The sequence below is a fragment of the Lontra canadensis genome, unplaced genomic scaffold (assembly GCF_010015895.1).
Source record: "Lontra canadensis isolate GAN:19392208 unplaced genomic scaffold, GSC_riverotter_1.0 scaffold82, whole genome shotgun sequence".
Taxonomy (NCBI): Eukaryota; Metazoa; Chordata; class Mammalia; order Carnivora; family Mustelidae; genus Lontra; species Lontra canadensis.
Window position 1 is genome coordinate 8,125,939 of NW_022631076.1, and position 22,050 is coordinate 8,147,988.

Consider the following 22,050-nt stretch of genomic DNA (forward strand, 5'->3'; position numbering starts at 1 on the left):
AAGACCTTGATGGGACTTGTCTAACTTTAATAACCATTCCCTGACAGTCCCCTCTCTATATCCAACCTACAATGCATATTTTTTCCTTTAACCTTTGGTAGAAGGCTAGAGCGAGATCTTGGTAAAAAGAAAGGAGATTGAGATAAGAAGTTGGGTCCCTTTGAGCCACGTTCCAGGGGAAGAAGTCTTCCCCAGCCTTGAAAGTCCTGCCTGGCCTCTGCTCTGAAGCAAGAGGATTGTGGAGGTTAGTAATGAACTCAGAGGGCTTGGTTGACGTCCTTTCATTGTGGTTTCACTTTCCAGCAGACACTACCTTATTTTTAGAGACCTCTGTGGCCCTTACCACACCCTGAAATTGGAGCAGAACCAGAAAGAAATTCTGTCCTCTTCTACGTTTCAGGAAGAGGTAGGGGTAATGGTTGTACCACCGTGAATTCAGACCTTGGGTCTCAGCATCAAGTCTTATTCTGCATTCTGACCTTCCTCCCACCTAAGGATTCTGGTCTAACTATTCTCAACATTGATTATACAGGAGAAATCCAATTCCCTCTAGGATATAAATTTCTTTGTGACAGTTTAATGCTGTGAACTATAAATTGATCCATTGTGTTTATTTTAAAAAATCATCTCTTGATGGGAAGAATTGCTACAGATAGACTCCTATTGTAGAGAAGTTGCCCTGTCTCTCTGGCTGAGGCTTCCTGAGGTCAATTCTCTTAGACGTTTTCCAAGCTACCCAGACCCTGCATTCATCTCTGGCCCTATAGCGGGCATTACAGTAATTACACTAGATGGCAGAGGAATTGTTACCAGATCATATCTTAGAAATAGGGGAATTATGAGCTAATTTTAGGCCATCTCAAATTAATGAGATGTTCTTGGTGGAGTGCTACCAACATAAACCTTTAACAAATGACAAGTGGGAGATACTTAAATCCTTTATCTGTGGAGCTCAGTTAGCCCTGCATGTACACCCGATCGCTATTTTCTGGCCATTTGCTAGGGCGGCTCCTTTATTTTCCGTGTAGGTTTTATTAATTAAGTTTCCTCTGGGGGGTTGACGGTGTTAGCAGCCTGTCTTGGGGTACGGTTGCGGCGGGGGAGGAAATGAGGTTCTAAGTGACAGAGCTCCATGTCTAAGGCCATCCCCTGGACTGAGGAGGCCCCAGGGCAGCAGGAGAACTGGAAGGCACAGTACCCCCCCCACCCCCACACGGCCGGGAGCACAGCTCCCATCCTTGGTCTTCTTTGATTAACTTACAATTATTTCTCCTATGTGGGCATGACTGAAGGCTGTATTTTAATATGGTTGTCTCCAAACAGTTGACTCCTTTGATCTCAAAAGGACTTTCCATTTCTCCATGTTTTATATTTTGGGTGGGGAAGGTGGATGTGAGAATCCTGATGTTTTCTGAGCCCCAACGTGGTCCTGTTGTCTGTCTGATGCATTTATTCTCTCTTGGGTGCTGCCTCTCCAATACCACCAGCCTACAGCCCTGACATTTCTATTTGGGAGTGGTAATTAGGGAGTACAGTCTATTGGGGAAGACTGACATAATTTTATATAAGATTAAGAAACTTTCGTTGTATATACTGAAGAATGAGGGGGTAACAGTGTAAGGTTATGGGAAGGCTGAAGCCTGTGCATCCACCCCCCCCATGTCCCTTGTTGATACTCCCACTCCTCTTCTGGGAAGTATTCTTGTCCACTGCCCTTCCCCAGTCTTTCCCTCCTTTTCTTAGTGAAACTTTTCTTAAACTAAGAATTGGGCCTCAGAAATCACTGCCTGGGTTCACATACTGGCTCTTCTGTATACGGACTTTGATTTGGACCAGATGATTTCATCTCCCCGTGCCTTCGTTTCTTTCACTTGTAGCATGGAATTGTTGTGGGCATGGAGTGAGGAGGAGCTCCTGAAGCATTGGGGGCTGAGTGCTCATTCAGCCGGTGGTGTGAATGAGAAAATGGCTCCTCTTCCTCCTACATTTCTGTCCCCCCACTGCCTAAGCCCGATGATGCTACCCAGTGTGCAAGATGGCCCCACTCATTTGTAGCTAATGCTGCTGATTATGCTAGATCATTCTGGCCTGGCGAGCTTTACCACGTCTGTTTGATTGTGGGGGTGAATCTTGCCTCTGTGCCCCGTTGGTCACTTGAAGCCCTCTCATTTGTCCCTCCTTTAGTGTCTTTTGATCCTTTATCATTACTCGGTCACTACCGGCTTAAGCCACGCCCCGATTGGTCTTCTGGGATCATTACTGCAGTAATAATTGCCTTACTGACTTCCTGCCTCTGGTCTTACACAGCTTCCCCCAAATCAGCTGTTCTCCACCCTCCTGCCAGTTTCTAAGCTGCACGTCTGATTGTCTTCGAATCGTGTGTAAACTCAAACTTCATGGAAATGAATTAAAAAAAAACCCACAACTTTAACCAGTACTAGGACAACAACCAGACAGTTGGATGCATGGGAGGCTGGGGTGGTTGTGGGGTGATAACATGAATTGGTTCCACCTTTCTGGAAGTTCATTTCCTTCTACCTTGTAAGAAACCATATTCTTTTCTCTCTCTCTCTCTCTCTCTTTCTCTGTGTTAAATAAATCAATAAATCTTTAAAAAAAAAAAAAAAGAAACCATATTCCGACACGGTGATTCTACTAAGATGGTTGCATCCTACAGAAAGAACCATGAAAGATGCATATATACAACATTCCCAGCATTGATAGCAGCTAAAAATCAGGAAAAGAAACAAAACATTCTCTAATAGGGGATTGGCTAAATTGCGATTCATTTGCGTTGGGTGGGGGACACTGCCAGCCCATGGGGGGCTGTTGTGTAAATTGGAAAAAGGCACCCCTCCTGGGCTTGTGAAGGACTTCTGTGCTGGAGTTGAGGATGGAGCTGGATGGGGGGAGAGAGGAGATGAGAGTAGCCTTATTGGAAGTCCCAGTGATTTCTTTGGTAAGACGAATGCCCCTTTGTCCTCCCTTTCCATTCTGTAGGTTTGAGACATTTGAGGTCAACAGCTTTGAGCAGTTCTGTATCAACTATGCAAACGAGAAGTTGCAGCAGCAGTTCAACTCGGTAGGCTGGGCTCCTGGACCCAGGGCATTGGGTGGGGGGACCTCTCGCCCTGGGAGCAGCAGCCTGGGGGCACTTCTTTTCCATCCAGGGCCAGTGGGCTCTAGCTCTGCCCCAGCCTTCTCTTAGTGTCTTGGGGGGTGCCCCAGCTTTGGGAAGGCATTCCCTGCTGCTCAGGAGGAATGGGGCAACTGGGTTCAGAAGGTAAATGAACCTCCCCTTGGTTTTGACTCCCCCACCTCCTGATTCTGGGCTTCTGGGGTATTTGCTGGATTGCAAGCCAGTTGATTACTAGAATATTCTAGAGAAGGGTTCACGTGGGAATGGGGAATCACCTAACTGAGCTCCTTTTCTGCAGTTACGACTGTGAATTAGTGTTCAAACCTTTTCTAATGGGTATACATCCATGCCCCCTTCTCTGGGACCCCAAGCTCATGTGGTTGAAGCTCAGGGGAGATGAACGTTGGGATATGCCTGCAGCTCACTAACCTTGACCTTTCACCTACCCTAGCATGTATTCAAACTAGAGCAAGAAGAATATATGAAGGAACAGATCCCTTGGACCTTGATTGACTTTTATGATAACCAACCTTGTATTGACCTCATAGAAGCCAAGCTGGGCATCTTGGACCTGCTGGATGAAGAGTGTAAGGTAAGACTGATGACATGCTCATTGTGTTAGTTTGATACCGGGGGTGGGTGGGGGTGGGGAGTGCCAGAGCTCACTCTGTGCTGCAGGGAGTGCATGAGGTCTCAGAGCGGGGATTTCATGGGCACTTAGCCCACCTGTAGGTTGGTGAGAGAAGCCTTGATGTCCATTCTACACGCTAGAAGCTAACTGTGTAGGTGAATGTGTACCTCTCTTGGCAGAGACTGGATGGTATGGTTTGGCACTATAGAATGGTGGTGTGGATTTGGTGCCCCCGATATCCTAGGTGCTGAAAGAAAGACCCTCACATCTAGACAGGCATCCTCTGAGAGTGAAGGCCAAGAGCCCAGGGGCATGTTTGTCAGGCCAGATGCATTATGAGTGATGGAGCTGCAAGCTTGGTGGCAGGTGAGGTCCATAGGTTCCCCATCCAGCTTTTCGTGGCTTCTACTTGGTAGGACAGCGATGTCGTGAGTGGCCAGCAAGGGCAAAGGCAGGCAGCCTTGAAAATGTGGTTTGGGAGGATCTGGGCTTCATTTTATTTTATTTTTAAGATATGTACGTATGTGTGTATGTATTATATGTATGGGAGCTTGAGCGGGGGCATAGGGGCACAGGGAGAAACAGGCTCCCTACTAAGCAGGGAGCTCAATGCAGGGCTTGATCGTAGGACCCTGAGAGCGTGACCTGAGCCAAAGGCAGACATTTAACCAACTGAGCCACCCAGGCACACCAAGAATCTGGGTCTTATTGATCACCTAACTGCTTTGGCCTTTGGTTTCCTGTTCTGTGGATTAGAAGGTTTGGATCTGATGATCTTCAGAATTTCACCCAGTTGGATGATCGCTGATAAGAGGGTAACGTTCCTCGAGCAGTGGAAACTCTCATCCAAATGTGTAAAAACACACAATTCTTGGGATAGCAAGGAAATTACTTGGTTTCCTTTACTCCCTGGCCTCCCACATCTTGCCTGTGAAGGATTGGGCGTGGCTGGATGGTTTAGAGGAGGAAGATATCTCCCTTCCAGGAGGGTGCTCCCAGTATCATTGTCTTTGACAATGAAAAGGAATGGTTGATGACATAGTGGAAGATGGAGGGAGATATGCTAAAGTCCACAGCTCGCACATCTTCACTCCCAATGGTTTGCAGCATTTCTTCTGAGCTGTGGGCTTTGCCCCACGTCAGCTCTGGGCAGGGCTGATTCCTCAGTGTGTAAGGTGTGTGCCTGGGCCTGCTCAGCTTGGGAGGTAGCGGTGAAGCTGATAGGACACTTGTTCCTGCATGGAGCACCACTGGCTTGATGACCAAAGTCATGGCCCCAACTCTTAAGTGTCGTTCCTCCCCTCCCCAAGCCCTTTGTTCACCATTCACTCACTTGGATTCAGCGTCCACTGCCAACAGCTACCTTCAAGCTCAGCGGGACCCTCCACCCCTCCTCCAGTGTGGTGTGTGCTCCTGTTCGTAACCTTCTCCTCCTGCCCCACACCCCAACTCCGAAGGCACCACCGTGTCCTTGTGTCCACCCCAGGCCCTGGCTCCATGACTCCAGCTCTTCAGGGCCCTCCCAGGGTGAAGGTTAAAACCCAAGGGCTCTGAGGAGGCTCTTGAAGTGGGTGGTTTACCTTGCGTGGCTCTACCCAGCAATTCGTAGACGTGCAGCTCTGACGTAAAGCCCCGGGGCATTGTCTCTCCTTTGCTGGGTACACACACCTAGAAAAACGCCTAAGGCTTCAGGATGACAGATTCTCTGGATCAAGCAGCTGCCTAATTGATTTCCAGTGATTTATCTGCGGTTAGCAATCAAAGACCAATCGAGGTGGGTTTGCTCTGGCTTATGGTTTGAGGATCTGAAAGGTGCCACTACCCAAGGGAACAGGTCCCAGGAATGTCAAGTCAAGGTGGTAGGAACACAGGTGCGGAGACCTTAAACCTGTGTCTAAGGTATAAGGGCTAAGACCTCTTGGCTGGGAGCCAACTCAGCAAGGGGAAACCAGAGTCCTATGGGCCTGGTGAGCCAGTGATTCCCAGGGTGGTGGGAGATCCTTAGCAGAAAAGCAGAGTGGTCGCCAGGAGGCCCAGGCTGCAAGCAGTGTTCAACAGCGCAGACCCCTACGCTTTGCGGCCTTGCATATTCCCAGTGCTGTCTCCCTACCTGTGGCCTCCCTGCAGAATCTGTTTTACATTGAGAAGCTAATGGAAACTCTCTTGGTGGATGATCTCTGCCTTCATGTTCTGTGGAGCCTTCTGATTGGGTCAGATTCATAAAAATTAGGTGATTTCAGCTGAAGACTGCATCTGCCTGAATTCTGCCCCTGCCATCCGTCAGACACCCCGAATGTGTCATGCGCCTGCAGTCTGTCAGGTCTCAGGAGAGGAGGAAATGTTCTCCGTACTGGCCAGCAGGGATGGAGAGGGACAGGACTGTGCTCTGAGGGGGTGGGGGTGGGGCCCAGGAGGGCTGTGGGCAAGGCCCAGTGCCCCCTGGGCCCAGAGCAGGCAGGAAGAGGCCTAGACCACAGCCCAAGGGCCCCAGAGCAACACCAGAGCAGAATCAAGGAAAGGGGACGGCGATGGCGATGCAGAAAGAGGGCCTTTCTGTTAGGTCTCCTTGCTTCCCTGTGCCCGGGGCTCCTCGGAGGGGCAGGTCTGAGGAGAACCCGGATTTCCGGTCGGTCCAGCTGGTGTTGAGAGGGGTGTCACTCCTGCCAGCGGGACTTGGTGAAACTCTGTGGTGGCTGAGGACACGGGTGGGGAGGAGCAGGGCGGGCCAAACAAGCGCCTCATTAAGGAGGAGTACAAAGCCCCAGTGTGGAAAGCTTCCCCCTCCCCTCCCTGCTGAGGGAAGTGCTGCTCTGGCTGCCTCGAGCAGGCAGAGGGTGAACCGACAGGTGGTGCCTTTGTCAGAACTCATGGCCTCTTGTGTCTTGACAGGGTGTGTTTTGCTGGAGGGAGAGCCTACCGTAATACACCCAACTCCACAAAACGGGGGCCGGGGGCCTGCCGCACCCTTTGGCAGCACCGCTGGCTGTGAGCCTGAGCGGGGGAGGGAGTCCCCCCGGAGCTGGCTGCAGCCCGGGACAGGGCGTCCCTCAGGGACCGTCCCGTGGAACGGCGGAGCTGCCTCAGACCATGTCCCTTTCCTCCACTGCCTCTCAGACACACGCCACAGAATGAGAAAGAATGGGATTGCACCGTGACCCCCATGTGACAGGACGCAAAGCCACATGAAGGATTAGACTCCTGCTCTAAAAGCGGCCACTGGGAAATCGCTTTTCCTGGAGAAGACACACAGCGGCAGGCAGAGCCAGTGGGCTGGCATTTAAATTAGAAATGGGGGGGTGACCATGGATTTAAAGGAGCAGCACAGGGGTGGCTCCCCACAGAGCCCGAGATGGGTGCCTGCAGCCACAGGGGTGTTCACGGAGTGACTGAAGTCCCCCAGGGCTCCTTCAGGGGAAAGAGCCTTCTTGCCATCCTGGATCTGTGGTCTGCCCCAGGCCGCTCCATCAGTAACCAGCGGGGAGGACGCGGGGGTCTGCTTGCAGCTGGTGTTTCTTTCCAGGCTGCTCTTCAAACTCTCCTGTGCCCACTGCTCTCTAAAGCTGCTGTGGGGCGCGACATAGGCCATATTCGGAGCGGCATTCCCTGCCCTCCCTCTTCGGGGGGAGCAACCAGTTGGGGCTGATGGGATAGGACAGGTCAATCAAAGCGTGTTTCCTTGTAAGTGACACGTTCGCATCAGCAGGAATTTTCTGAAAGTGATGCTTTGACCCCTGGAAGCAGTGCTTGCGAGTAACACCGCAGAGGCACTCAGTCTGGGGAGAGTCTGGGGACTCGAGGGCAGTCCCGAGGCCAGAAGCAGGCTCTGCCCTGGGAAGTGGGGTTCTTCCGTTTTGGGGGCCTGGCCTAAAGAGCTGGAGAAGGGCAGATCTTCTGTAACTCCCTGTTGAGGCAGCGGAGGGACGGCATCCTGAAGGCCCCCCTGCTTCCTCACCTGGGTCCAGCCTGCTCTCAGGAGAGCTCGCTCAGTGTTAAGCTCAAGGGTTCGTGCTTTGTTGCTTCCGAGGTCTCCTTGTCCTGCATGTTTGCGAACAGGTCAAAACCCGAGAGGGAGGGAGGTGAAGGGGCCTTCCCACCTCTGCTCGTTCACCTGCCCAGTGAAGCCCTTGTTCCTGCCACCGTAGTCCCTGCCCTTCACACAGCACCTCAAGGGGTCAGGCCAGGGCCGCAGTCATCACCATGGTGACAGGGTGGGAACGTTCAGGAGGAGGTGACTGTGTGGGGAGAAGCAGCCCCCAAAGTGCTGTTGACGAAGAGAAGTCGGGAGTGAGGTGGCCTTCTGGGTCAAAGGAGTGTCACATTGGGAGAACTTGAAGTGGTCCGACCTGTCCGGACCCCGTGGTGGTGGCAGGTGAAACTGGAAAGTGAGAACCATCAGAATGGGAGGCTCTGTCCAGAAAGGGCGTTTGGACCGGACTCTGAAGGCTCTGGGGGTGCAGGGCTGGGAGGCAGGGACAGGTGTGATCGCTTCTTATGGATGTCGCCGGCCACTGGGGAAGCCGAGGTAGAGTGAGATGGGAGAGAGGGGAGCAGGGAGGCGTCTTGCTCTCCTTTGTCCAGGTGGGGAAGACAAAAGACTTGCAGGGGGGCGCGGAGAGGGTCACAGGGCCCTGCCTCTGGCAGCAAGCCTGTGGGTTAGAGAATTTGGTCAGGGCGCTGTCCGGGCAGCAGCCTGGCTTCTGCGACTCCGTGGGGAGGATGAGGTGAGGCAGCAGAGGCGGCAAGTTTGACCCCCCCCCCAGGCCATGGCTGTAGGAGGCCAGCCGGTGAGTGCACAGGACCCTGGTGGGGAGAAGCGCTCCCCCCAATGGGAGGTGGGGGGACGGGGCGGTGTGGATGCTCCGTTTCTGGGTCCTGCTTGGTTGGCTCCTCTGCTTCCCCATGAAGGTAAGAATGAGTCCTGTGCAGGAGGCAGCAGCCTGGGGGCTGTCGGAGAGGGCCGGAAGCAGGGGAATGGTCGTCCTGCCAACAGGGAAGGTCAAAGACCATGGAAAGATGGGGGTCGTTGAGGCCAGCCCCCAGTTCTATCTGGGCACAGTGTCCTCATCTGCAGAGGTAGCATCTCTCAGTAAAACATGATGGTAATTTTTTTTTTTTTTTTTGGCACGGTACTTTTTTTTGAATGGTACTAAGTGCCCAGCAGGACTTGATGAAGGAAAGAGGAGTTGACCTGTGGACTCAGCCCAACCCAGTGTTTTGCTGAGCACACAGAGGGGTATTTTGTGAAGATGGAAAAGTAAAATCCTGGAACAGGCACTGGGGATGGCAGCCAGGAGCAGAGTAGGGAGCCTGTCTCTGCCCCCAGCTGCCAGCGAGCACCCTAGCCCCTGGGCTTGAAATGCAGGCTGATGGGGGAGAGGGGCTAGGTGAGCCTGAGGACTCACCCTCTTCCCTCTTCCTTATTTTTTTAAATTTTATAGTTTCAATAACAAAGAGTAAAATCATTAAATGCATTAATGCATTTTAAAAGCTTTATTGAAATGCAATTAACATACCATAAAATTCACTCACTTAAAATACACAACCTCTGGTTGGCAGTCTAAGAGTTGTGCCCCAGTAGCAGAACCCACTGCTAGTCACTCTCCCCTCCCCCATAGTCACTTCCCCAACCCCCCACCAACCAGTCTCCCTCCACTGCCCAAGGCAGACTCTCATCTATTTAATGTCTTTAAAGATTGGTCTATTCTGGACATTTCCTGCATTCAAACCTACACTTTTTGATCTGACCAGTGGCCAACCCTGCAGGTCAGGGGGACTGGATCTCTGAGGGACTGTCCTCACATAGATGAGGACAGAGCTAGGATCCAGGCTCTTCATGTTATTTTGAGAAGAGAGGAAGGCCACTTGCACGAAGCCACATGGAGTATTTTCTAAAGGATTTGATTCAGTACATTCCAGAGCCACTGATCCCACAACCCAGATTTTATCAAAACACAAGATTTGCTTTCTTTCTTCTGTGCTTGTTTCGAATCATTTTTGGAGATAAGTGCCTTCCGTCTAATCCCATCTTCGTGGCTGCTTTTGAATCTCTGTTGTCAGGCAGGAAAGCACAGTAGTGGGGAGCATTTGCTCCGGAGTCAACCTGGCCCAGTTTGAACCCCAGCTCTGCTGCTTCCCAGCTGTGTGACCTTGGGCAAGTTACCTAACCTCTCTGTGTCCATTTCTTCATCTGTAAAATTGTATAAACATAGTGCCTAGCTGATAGGAATCTTGTGAGGATTAAATGAGTCTATGCGTCTAAAATGTATAGAAAACTGACCAATGGTAAGTGCCATGAGCATTCGCTCTTTGTATTATCTGAGAATCTTAATTCTGTTGGCCCTTACTTTTCATTGAGGGTGGTAGTTAAGAAATGTGTGTACATGTTGTTTTCCTGCTTTGGTCACTGATGCATGCCAAGCTGAATTAGGGAAGATGTAGGATTACAGAGTCTACTAACGAAAGTCCGGTTTCTCCTTGTCAAGACAAGATGATTTTGATGCTGGCAAATGTGTTGACCTAAGTGAGTCTTGTCTTCACATCCTACCCTTCCTGTTCTGTCTGTCCCAGTCCTGCCACTGGTGGATCCACTGGGTTCCTGTCCTTCAGCCTCGCCTCCTATAGCCCTGCTCTGCAGACCTGTTCCTTCCCCCGTACGTGGTGTTTCTAAACCCAGGATGCTTGAAGACCAATATAAAACAGTGTATTACAAGTGCCAAATCCAATGTATTTTGTCTACTCAACACAATTAATAGCTTCTATCAAAAGAAAGTTTTCTTTTCTTGAATTACCTACAGCACTTGGCACTGGGTATTCAATAATGGTCACACTAAATTGAATATGGAGAAAATTCTGGTTTGCTTACTTACTATCTGAGAAATTTGTGCTTAAGCATGTAGGCATTTTTCTTATGCCACATATTTTGTTAGTTTACTAAATAAAACCCTTTTTAAATGGCTGGTGTAAGGGTCAAGCCTGCTTCATCCACATGTACCATGTAAACTAATGGAGGCCAGGCCCAGCTGTGAGCTGAAAGTGAGGAGTGGGTGTGCGCAGTGGCCTTCAGGGATGACAGTGGCAGACGTACCTCCCCCTATCATCCTGGACAATCGAATGGTGGCTACAGTGACTCTGTGTTATATTTTCAACAAAACAAGATATTGTTTCACTTTTTTTTTTTTTTTAAGATTTTGTTTATTTCACAGAGAGAGACACACAGCAAGAGAGAGAACACAAGCAGGGAGAATGGGAGAGGGAAAAGCAGGCTTCCTGATGAGCAGGGAGCCCAATGTGGGGCTCTATCCCAGGACCCTGGGATCGTGACCTGAGCTGAAGACAGACACTTAACGACTGTGAGCCCTACAGGCACCCCAATGCTGCTTCAATTCTGAAGCCAGCCTGGAAGATACTGAAAGGGGCTGCCCCAGAACGCTTACTGTCATGAAACTTCTAAATTTAAACTTGGGACACCTGGGTGGCTCAGTTGGTTGGGCATCTGCCTTCGGCTTGGATCATGATCCCAGGATCCTGGGATTGAGTCCCACAATTGGGCTCCTTGCTCGGCGGGGAGCCTCCCTCCCCCTCTGCCTGCTGCTTCTCCCGCTTGGGCTTTCTCTCTGACAAATAAATAAAATCTTTAAAAATATATAAACTTGAGGAGAAAGTGTTGCATAGCTCATTTCCTAGGTCTTAATACCCTGTGTGTGCCTGGAACCCAATTCCAAGTGCTTTGAGGGGCAGGTAAAAAACAATAAGGCATCCTCCTTGAGCCCAACAAGCTTACAGTTTGTAGCGACAAAGCGATGCACAAAACCCAGTGATGGACTGCATTAGTGTATGTGTAAGAACATAATTGTGAGGCATTCCCGGGTGAGATCAAGAGTAGCCAGGGAAGGCTTCAGAGAGGAGGGCAGGCTTGAGCTGAGCCCAGACAGTGGTGGTTCGATGAGCCAGAGAGGGTGGGCTTTCCTGCTGCAGGCACTGGGCCGAGTGAGTGGGAGCATGGCACAGTCATGACACTGAGGCCGCTGGCCCAGCTAGGGGAAGCCTCATCTTCAGAACTGTTCTGACGCTGCTCCTGCCACCTCGGGCTCCAAACTGATGCTCCCCCATCAGCATCTGTCGACCAAAAGATTCTTTGAGGCTAAGCGTACTCCTGGGGACACCACTGGAACCAACCCACCTGGCGTGTTGAGAGAAGGCCATGCGGGATCCAAAGCGTTCATGGCCAGAACTTGTTTTCCTTGTCCAGCTGGGGTCCAGCCTCTGTGAGATCGACTTACTGGTGGACTCCATCTCCCTCTGCCACGGTTCTCTGCTTGCTTTTTCCTCTTCACAGAGCACTCTGTCCTCTTACATGTTTCTGCAGGTCCCCAAAGGAACTGACCAGAATTGGGCCCAGAAGCTCTATGACCGGCACTCTGGCAGCCAGCACTTCCAGAAACCCCGCATGTCCAACACGGCCTTCATTGTCGTCCACTTTGCTGACAAGGTGAGTCTCTTCGTGGGCTTGGCTATGCTGTGAGCCCCACCCTACAGAGACTCAAGGCTAAGAGAATGTGGTATCTTTTGAATTCAAGTGGCCTGAGAGTCTCTTAGGGTCTTTGTCTACCCTCTCTTTCCCCTCTGTAATACATCAAACTGTCACTACATTGGCAGAGCCTGAGATGCTGGGGGGGATGGGCTGCAGCTCCCTAGCCATGTGGCTGACAAACATTTATTGAGCATCTCTCTCCTGGGAGGACAGGAGCCCATAAAACAGTTGTGAGTGTACCCCAGAGGGAGAAGGAAGGTGTGAGAACAGAATGGCGCTCTTCTTTGGGTAGCTCTTTTCCCACACCTGGTGTACACAGAATTTTCCTACATGAATTTCTGTTCTGCTTGCCCTAGCCCTTGCTTTCCAAATAGTAATCTGCACATAAGTCACTGGGGTCACCCTAAAATGCAGACTCCAGGGGCACCTGGGCGGCTCAGCCAGTTAAGCATTCGACTCACGGTTTTGGTTCAGGTCATGATCTCAGGGCTGTGAGATCAAGCCCCGCGTCGGACTCTGTACTTAGCGAGGACTCTGAGATTTTCTATCTGCCTCCCCTCTTGCATGTGTGCACTCTCTCAAATTAAAATCTTCAGACATAATGCAGATTCTAATTTGATAGCCCTTTCAACACTCAAAGGAGGCCTTAGGTCCTCTTATGGAAATTCCTTTTTTAAAACAATGTTTTTCCACAAAATGAATACTCAACTTCCTCTGTATAAATCCTGATCACATCTTGGGTTTGCGTTTGCGTTTTAAATGGGAATAACTGTGGGTTTACCAGCTACTCACCACTCGTCAGAAAACAGGGATGGGTGAGATGAAATGTCTCAGGTTATCAAGTAGCTGTGGGCTGAAGCACTTGACCCCTGTTTCTATTTCCCTCTGGGGCCCCAGGTGGAGTACCTCTCAGATGGTTTTCTGGAGAAAAACAGAGACACGGTGTATGAAGAGCAGATCAACATCCTGAAGGCCAGCAAGGTAAAGAGGACCAGAGGAGGGGTGCTAGAGCAGGGACGCCCACAGCAGGACCCAGCAGGACTGGGCATGGGTAGTGTTGGCCCCAGTCTGGAGCATGGGGCAAGGCAGAGATGCCAGGCAGGGCAACTGTGAGGGGGCTTGTGGGTTATTTCCATCTGAAAACAGTTGAGGATGGCCCAGTGGAAGGAAGAGAGCAGGAGATGGTGAAGGACAGGGGCGACTGGGAAAGGAGGACATGGCAAGGGGCGGGGGACGCAGAAAGAGGTGACCGTCAGGAGGGGAGACAGCAGCAAGTGTAGCAAGGAAAATGTTACTGCAGCCGTGTGTCATTTGTCGCCTCTCTTCTCTGCAGGTGGTAGGATAACTTAGACGCCTCAAATCCTGGTATCCACACACTTCATTTCTGTGCAGTACCCACAGAGCCTCCCATAAGTAAAAAGTTCAATGGAACAGAGGGTAGGATGTGAGGGACACTTAATAGCTAACATTCCAAAATAGATTTATCTCCAGAATTTATTTCCTTCCCATGAGCATAACAGAAAGATGGCAAGTACTGTGTCCATTCTACCGGCAGAGGACACAAGGCACTGACTGACCTATGCACAGAGTAAGTGCCTGTGTTGTGAGGCCCTGCCCCACACTCAGCCAGCATTGCACAAAGGTGGATGAGACCAGTTCTGCCCTGCAGGTGCTCACATCCTCGTGGGCTGTGAGTGGCCCATAATCACACGGTAGCTGAAAAGTGGGGAGGTGTGGGGAGAGGGCCCGGGAGCTGGGGGGCGGCTAGTCTGGGCACCACAATTCCCAGGGGCCAGCTGCAGCCCTTTGGAGAAAACCCAGAAAGGGACTCTCCAGGGTTTGGGAGGCTTTCTCTGGACCTCCTGCCCCTGAACTGGCTGCAGGGGCCTGATAACGCTAGAAATTGCAGATTAATGGCTCTCGGTGATAAGCTTCAGATGAATGTAACAGGGCAAGATGCCGGAATGGAGAAAATACACCCAGCAAAACAGACCCAAGGACAGAAGGGTGAGTGTAGCCTGCTGCATCCCAGAGCCCCAGGCAAGGGGTTGAGGGAGGCTTTGAGTCAGTATAGACACATAACCGGCTCAGGGCAGACCCCTCCGCCCAGGGTCCTCTGGAGAGCTGCAGTGTCTGGGAATGAGTCGTCCTGGAGGGAAATCTGGATGAGTATGAACATCACTTTGAAATTCAACACTAGATTAACCTCTCAGGTTGCCAAGTTGTGGCACTGTCATCCATGGTGGGTTATAGGAGTTTTCCATTCTTTGCAAGGGGAGGTGGGGACCGAGGAGGCACAAGCCACAGGGAGAGAGGAAGTGGGTGGCACGAGCTCCCGGAGCACGCTGTCCCATTGCTTCTTAGAGGCTTAGAGCCCTGTGGCCTCCTGTTAGTGACACAGTGGCCTCAGAGGCTGAGAAACTTCACGTCTTGTTCTCAGTTTCCCTTTTCAGATAGGAGCACAAGTGAGGGGTGGGTGGCAGGGAGAGAGTCTGGTACTTTCCATTTAAGTACAGAGTTGGGTTCTGCCGGTGTATTGATTTTTGTTTTGAGTGTCTCTCAGGGATCTTGAAAAGTAAAAGAAGCATCTCTCCAGTGCATCATCTTTTATTAGTAACTGGCATTTCCCCCCCTTTGGTGGGTATTTATGTGTAACGTAGTGGTAACGAATACATAGAGTTACCCTCATGGTTCTTACACTCCAGTGAGAAAGGTAGTTTAATTACGAATTTTGGTAATGCCATGAAGGTCGAGAAGGTGGTATAAAAAAAAAAATTAGTTGGGAGTTCCCATGGCCACCCCCAAATTCAGTTATTTACGAAGGTGGTTTCCAGAACTCAGCAGATAGTTATACTTGAGGCTGTGATGACTTAGACCAAAAGGATACAGAGCAGTGAGTAAAGGGAGCAGTGTGGGGGGTAAAGTCCAGGGGAAGCCAGACCCATGCTCACAGGAGGCCTTGCCCAGTGGCGCAGTGCCCACGGGCATCGTTCCCGCCGTGGTGTGTGGTCATGTGACCTATCAGCCAGGGCAGCTTGTCTGAGCTGAGGCTCAGACCTTTTACTGGGAGTCAGTTACACAGGTACCCTTTACCTAGCCTGTCCCAAAATTCCAGACTCCCAGAAAGAAGCAGGTGTTCAACATAAATTATTTCCATAAACCGTTCAGACCCAGTGACCCATTCGTACCAGAGTGTGGTGAGCCCCCACCTCCCCCCGCAAATCCAAGTTCCCAGACCCCAGCCAGGGGTCAGCCTGACAAGCAGGCCTTTCCAAGGGTAATCATCTCAAGCTTGCTGTGTTACTTCTTTTCTGTACAGGGGCTGTCATTTTAGGTTGGGGAGACTGGGTTTTTATTAGAAATGCAATATACATTCAACAATTAAATAGCTTGAAAGCATTCTCTGCTATTCCTTGGCCCACCTTTTCATCAGGTGCCATTCTGCATATGTACGCACACTGGTACAGCTGAAATGAATCACATTATACACAGTTCTGACTTTGCACTTACATCTTTGCTGTCTTCCCACATGACCATGTATCTCTTCTCTTTTTTAAACGTTTGATATTTTGCTCATTGAAATAATGCCGCAATGAATGCCCTTTGCATACATCTTTGTGCAATTACACCAGTCAGGTAAATTTTTAGAAGTGAGGCGGATGGTTCAAAGAGTATGCACATCAAAAGTCTGTAGATATTCCCAAATAAGGAGTCTAAGGTAGGCCTGGGATCTACTCTTAAAAGATAATGATCCTGGGGCGCCTGGGTGGCTCAGTGGATTAAGCCGCTGCCTTCGGCTCAGGTCATGATCTCCGGGTCCTGGGATCGAGCCCCGCATCGGGCTCTCTGCTCAGCAGGGAGCCTGCTTCTCCCACCACTCTCTGCCTGACTCTCTGCCTACTTATGATCTCTCTCTCTGTCAAATAAATAAATAAAAAAAACCTATAAAAAAAAAAGACGATACAAAATTAAAAAAAAAAAAACAACAATCCTTCCCTACCCACCTGCCACACTCTAGCTTTCCCCTTTACCAACTAATCTTTCTAAAGATCCGGTGACCTTGATGCCAACCTTCAGCCCCCTCGCAGCACCTCACAGCATTCAAGGTTAGCCGGGAGGGGCTTCCAGGTCTGTCAGACCCTAGCGGGGGGTCTGCGCCCTGCGCCCACTGCAGACATCCCAGAAAGCAGAAAGCAAAGATGGAAACTAGGTCCCTATAAACCTGCAAATGGGCCCGACCCAGACTGCAGCTACGCATCAAAGAGTGGTTCTCCCTGTGCTTTAAATTTTCTGGGCAGGTGGACATGTCTGGCCACACCTGTCATGGTGGCATTTTTGAAGTTTTGTTCCCTGAGCTCCTGTCATCTCTAAAACTTTGTATTTATAGAAGTCTTACGAGGTTTATGTTTCCAACTCTGTGTTAGAGCATGTAAAATGAAGACCTAGAGAGATGTAAGGCCCTATGGCATGGAGTTAGTGCCCCATTTCTTGTGTTACTTTCCATCTCTCTGAGCGTAGATAAATCTCAAATCCCATATGTAAATCCATAATTTTACTTAGAGCATTTTTATTTTATGGGACACCTACTAGCTTTTTTCTTTTGCGTGGCACCCCTGATAAGAAATTAAGAAATCATTATGAACAGTTAAGCAGGATGGGACGGAAGACTCCCGTGTAGCTTACCAGCCAGAGGGATGTTTAAAGCCCTCCCACCAAGAGCAGTGAAATAAAACAGTGTTAATGAGAATGTAATTAGTAAAGCCAGTTACACCGCCTAAGAGGTTATAATGTGGCTAATTGCTTTCCCAGCTACTGGAGAGCTATAAATAGAGACTTGGGAAATGCCTCTTTAAAACAGGACTTTAAGTCCTTAACAGACTGATTTGTTTTAGGTACTAGAAGTGGAGGGTTCTCCCTCCTGGTGTTTATTATAAAAAAACCAGTATTTTGTTTTAAAAAAAAATCCCCAAAGGAGCACATATTTAAGATTTCCTGTGCCAGAGCCACACCGATGGGTTTGTCTGTAAGCCTTGGGCAGCCAGGGCCATCCCGGGTGCTGTTTCCCAGGCTGGCAGTCCCAAGACCGGCTCCTCACTCGTCCCAGCAGACGGGAGCTCCAGACTGATATGGTACAGAGGTCAACGAGACCATATTGGGCCAAGGCTACCTACTCTGGGCCGTGGCATCCAATAGTTGGCAATGGTGTACCTCAGACAAGGCCCGGGGACGTGTGCTCTGGGTCTCCTTTCTATGACTTTGGTTCGACCTCAGCTCCTCAGTGAACGACACTGTGCGTGTGTCTGTTCCACACCCCTAAGTTTCTTACAGGTTACAGACACATTGCATTTTGAGCAAATACATCTGCTTTTAAAAAAGTATATTTTTCCTGAATTCGTGTTTTCGTTTTCTATGGGTAGATACTCGGCCGCGGAATGACTACATTTGTGATAACTTTAATTTGTTGAGGAACCTCCGTACTGTTTTCCACAGTGGCTGTACCAGTTTGCGTTCCCTCCAACAGCCCGCGAGGGCTCCCTTCCGTCGGGTCGTCGTCCTCGCCAGCCCTTGTTATTTCTTGGTTTTTTTATTTTAGCCATTCTCACGGAAGGTGATACCTCATTGTGGTTTTGATTTGCAGTTCCCTGACGAGAGGTGATACTGAGCATGTTTTCATGTGTCCATTTACCATCTGTGCGTCGTCTTTGGGAACTTGTCTGTTCAGGCTCTCTGAATCTCTAAATTTTTTAAATCGATTATTTTTGATGTTGAGTTCCCCATCACTTGCAGATATCCCCTCTCTTTGGTGGGTGGGCACAGGGAGGGAAGAAGTAAAGGATCGGGGAGACACTTAGCATGTCGAACACTGAGTAACGCGTAGAATTGTGGAATCCTCATTGTGCACACCTGAAACTAACATGCCGCCGTTCATCCTACTTCAATTTAAAAAGTATTTTTAAACTTATTTTTCATAGAACCGCTTGAAGATATAATTGACACACAGCATAACACTTTCAAGGGCATTCGAAGTGCTTCCTGTTTAAGATGAGTTGGTGCTGGTGTTAAAAAGCTTCCGATTGTATTTAGAAGTCACTAGGGAAGAGAGAACTCTTTAGTCGATAAAACCGTATCATCCCCTTTCCAGTACGGGAAGGTCCAATTTTGTCTTTAACAACAAAAAAAGAAGTGCTGAGACTTTTCCTCCAAAGCCCATTTAAAACCCCTTTAAACAAAATATTTTGTAACTAAAAATTGGAGCTTTTTTCCCCAAAGGGCAGCAGTGCCTGTGTGAAAACCACCCCAAAAAGAAAGTGTATTTTTTAGTAGGTCTGCAGCCAGGTTTCATGGATAAGATTCTGGCCAAGAGATTCCAATCAAATGGTTTTTTGAGCACGTCTTTATTTTACTTTCATGCGTCTGTTTTTACAGGAAAGGTGTCTTATGTTCCTACAGAAATGAACAGGCATGATTTCCAAGGTAACAGCTATGTATACAGCTGTAATGGACATTTCTCTTCAACTGTCGCATGGTCTTCACAAAGTGTTTTCATACTTGTCTTAATCCCTCTTCAAATAGAATTGCCTAAGGCTTTTAAAAATTTAGCCCTAGCCCTGACTAGCAGAGCAACCAAAGCCATTATCGCTGGACACTTGGAAGTAAGTGACCAGCGGTGTCAGGCAAGGGCTTGGTTAGTCTGGAGGTATCATCTGAGTGTCTTCATGGTTGAAGGGGACAGATTCTCAGAAAGGCCCCGTGGATGCTGCTTGCCAGGGCTGCTGCCCCCAGATGAGCTGGGGTCCTTGCGTTCCTGGTCACTCAGCTCGTAGACAGACTTCCCAGTGCCTTGGAAGCGTAACTAGAGTTAGTGAAAGGAAAAAACATTCTCGAATACTCATTCTTCTGCAGGAATTGTTAGTCCAGCAGGAGCTGGGCGTGACTACGTTTCCTTGAGACTTGAAGTTGGTTTATGGTTGGGACCCTGCCGAGACCAGGAGGTCCCTGTCTAGCCCAGGTGCCAGTGGCCGGATGGGGGTAGGGCGGTACAGTCCTCAGTATTTCCTGACTGTTCTTTTTACTGCTTTTCTTCGAGTTGAGGTCTCAACCAAGTCCTCTCCCCCTCCACCCCACATATCCTGCCATTTCCATACACCGTCTCAATAGCCGAGACCTAGAATTAAAACCTCGCTTCTAAGATAAAATGCAAGTTCTCCAGACTACACCTTGGTCATGTTCTTTCCCACATTAGCTTGGGGCCCGGGGAGGAGTGTCTGATGGAAGCAAAAGAAGGGGCCTTCCATTTTAAAGTCGTCTTACTGTTGAACCTGCTTTCAAAGTTCCGTGTGTGGCTTTAATACATTCTCTTGACCTAGAAGTTAATAGATTTTTCAAAGAAAAAGCCACTACTAATGATTTCTATAAATTAGACTCCCGAAACAGTATCATCATGCGTGTGGTAACTTCTACCCTTGACTCAGATGTCTTAGAAATCCATTATAGGAAGTAAGTGAATTACAATTTAGTCAGCATTGTGTTTAGACACCATAGACTGGATGAATCACTGTCTTTAAAATGTGAACCTGCCTTGAGCCTCTGGTTCTTTCCCTGGGGGAGTTTCTCAGCTGCAGTCTGGGCACTTGACCCTTCTCGCGTGCACCTCTGCCATCAGTCCCCCATCCCTCCTATGCCCAGGCCATCTCTCCCTGCCTTCCACTCACTCCTGTTTCTGCCATTCCCCGTGTTCTCACTCACTATTTGTGATGGTGACTTTCTGCCCCACACCGGGAGGGTCCACGAGTCTTTCTTCATACAAGGAGTGGCTGGATAAGTTTGTATTTGGAGAAGACTCTGGCTGGCGCATAGGCTACATTGGGACGAAGGTGTGTCTGGAGCTGGGCCCTCAGGTTCTAAGCACGCGCAGTGATCTGGGAGAGCTCAGGAAGGCCTGAGCTGGGGCAGCAGCATTCTGCTGGAACTTGACTGTGGACACAACCTAGGGATATGGGGATAAGAAGTAGGGTGTTGGCAGTCTCTCCAATACAAATTTGGGCAGTTGGGAGGTGAGGGCTGTGTAGGGCATGTCAGATTTGGAGATTCCAGTGGAACTCACACAGGGAGGAAGGCACGGAACAGATCGTTGGTTATGGAAGGACAGCAAGACTAGAGGGACAGGCTTGAAGGGGATGGTTGAAGCCACAGGTGTGAAGGAGATGGTACAGGGAACAAGGGTTAGAAAACATCCATGGCGAAGATGCTGTCCTGGGAAACAGCAGCACTGCAGGGAAATGGGCGGGAAGATGGGCCCGTGGGAGCGGCCGGGAAGGAGCTGTGGGAGGGAAGGCAAGTAGAGCTGCCCAGTCAGGGAGGAGGGCCTCTGAGGAGGGACTTGGGTCCTTCCGCAACCACAGGTTGGACCGCGAGTGAAGCTGGACCACTTGCAGCCACTGAATCCGGCAAGAAGTGTCCCCAGAAGGCACTCTCGGACGGGTTTAGGCAGTGTGGGGGCAGAACATGGCATGTTGTGTCGGGGAGGGGTCGGGAAGGGATGACCCAGGGTGGTGTCCCCAGACGCCTTGCTTGAGATGGCCGGAGCGGGGAGTCGGAGGGACGTGGAACAGGGAGATCCGGCTGGACCGGGAGGTGGTCCCGCATGGAAGGAACTTGAACCCGGCTGCGTGTTGAAGGGAGGGCATCTACGAACTGGGAGAGATTACAGATAGGAGAAAATGCAGAAAATAAGGTCATACTTAAAGGAATCCTCTTATCCAATTCCCTCATTTTTACAGGTGAGAAATTTTAAATCTAGTAAGGTTAGGAGGCTTGCCATGGGCCACACAGCTAATTCACTGGCAGAGTTGAGTTGAATCTAAAATGTTTCATGACCCTCACTCAGTGCGTGCCTCGTAGCACCGTATCTCCCAGAGACCTGCTAGGTTGCGGGCTCTTCTCTATACTGCTCTACCCCAGAGCTTCCTGTGCAGCGGACTTCGCTCGGTCGTGCTGCACCCGGCGCAATCTTCCCCGAAAGATCCCTGGTCGTTGCTCCCTTCTGTGACCCTCTGTTGCATGGGCTTCGGGGCCAGGCTGTCTGGGTGCGAATCTTTGCTTTGCTGCTGACCAGCTCTGTGATCTAGGGCTCTGAGCCTCTGTTTCCCCATCTGTAAAAGGGGATGGCCTACCAAGTGGTCATTGGGAGAACTCAATGAATTTTATGCTTGGTACATTCTAAGTGCCCCATAAATGTTAGCTGCTCTTATTTAAACCACCCCCCGCCCGCCCTGCACGCACAGGCACACCGAAAACACCCTTAATGGCTTCACATTGCCTTTACAATAAAGAGGATTTTACACAAGCTGGGCTTTCATGCTTCCCCCTCAGGGTGAGTACCAAAGCTGTAGTGCCTTCAAATTAGCTCCCTGAATGTGCAGATACTTGCTAATGTGCTTTCCTAACCGTCCCCCTTCCAATGACCCACCAGCTCAAACATCCCTTCCTAAGAGAAGCCTTTCCTGATTTCTACCCCAGGGTCCTGATTCAGTCATGTGCATCTGTTTATTTCCTTGAGGAAATTATCTTTTGTCATTAAGCTTTTTATTATGGGGTTAATTGATGCGATTTCACCTTCTGTGCTAGATCATAAACCCCATGATACCTAAGAGGCTTTGTTTGTTTTTGCTCATATTTGTGTCCCCAGCTCCGAGCACAGTATTTCTCTGTGGGACGTGTGGCGGTCAGTTAAGTGTTGTTGAGTGAATG

General features: G+C 49.8%; 1 protein-coding gene across 4 annotated transcripts in view; it reads left to right on the plus strand.

Moving 5' to 3' along the window:
* MYO5B (myosin VB) overlaps nt 1-22,050 on the plus strand; it is a 342,886-nt gene that overhangs the window by 228,247 nt on the left and 92,589 nt on the right. For all 4 annotated transcript variants that reach the window (XM_032882535.1, XM_032882534.1, XM_032882532.1 and 1 more), the window contains exons 11-14: nt 3,001-3,082; nt 3,591-3,731; nt 12,136-12,258; nt 13,198-13,281. In XM_032882535.1, the coding sequence (XP_032738426.1) occupies nt 3,001-3,082; nt 3,591-3,731; nt 12,136-12,258; nt 13,198-13,281 (430 nt within the window). The remainder of the gene's footprint in view (nt 1-3,000; nt 3,083-3,590; nt 3,732-12,135; nt 12,259-13,197; nt 13,282-22,050) is intronic.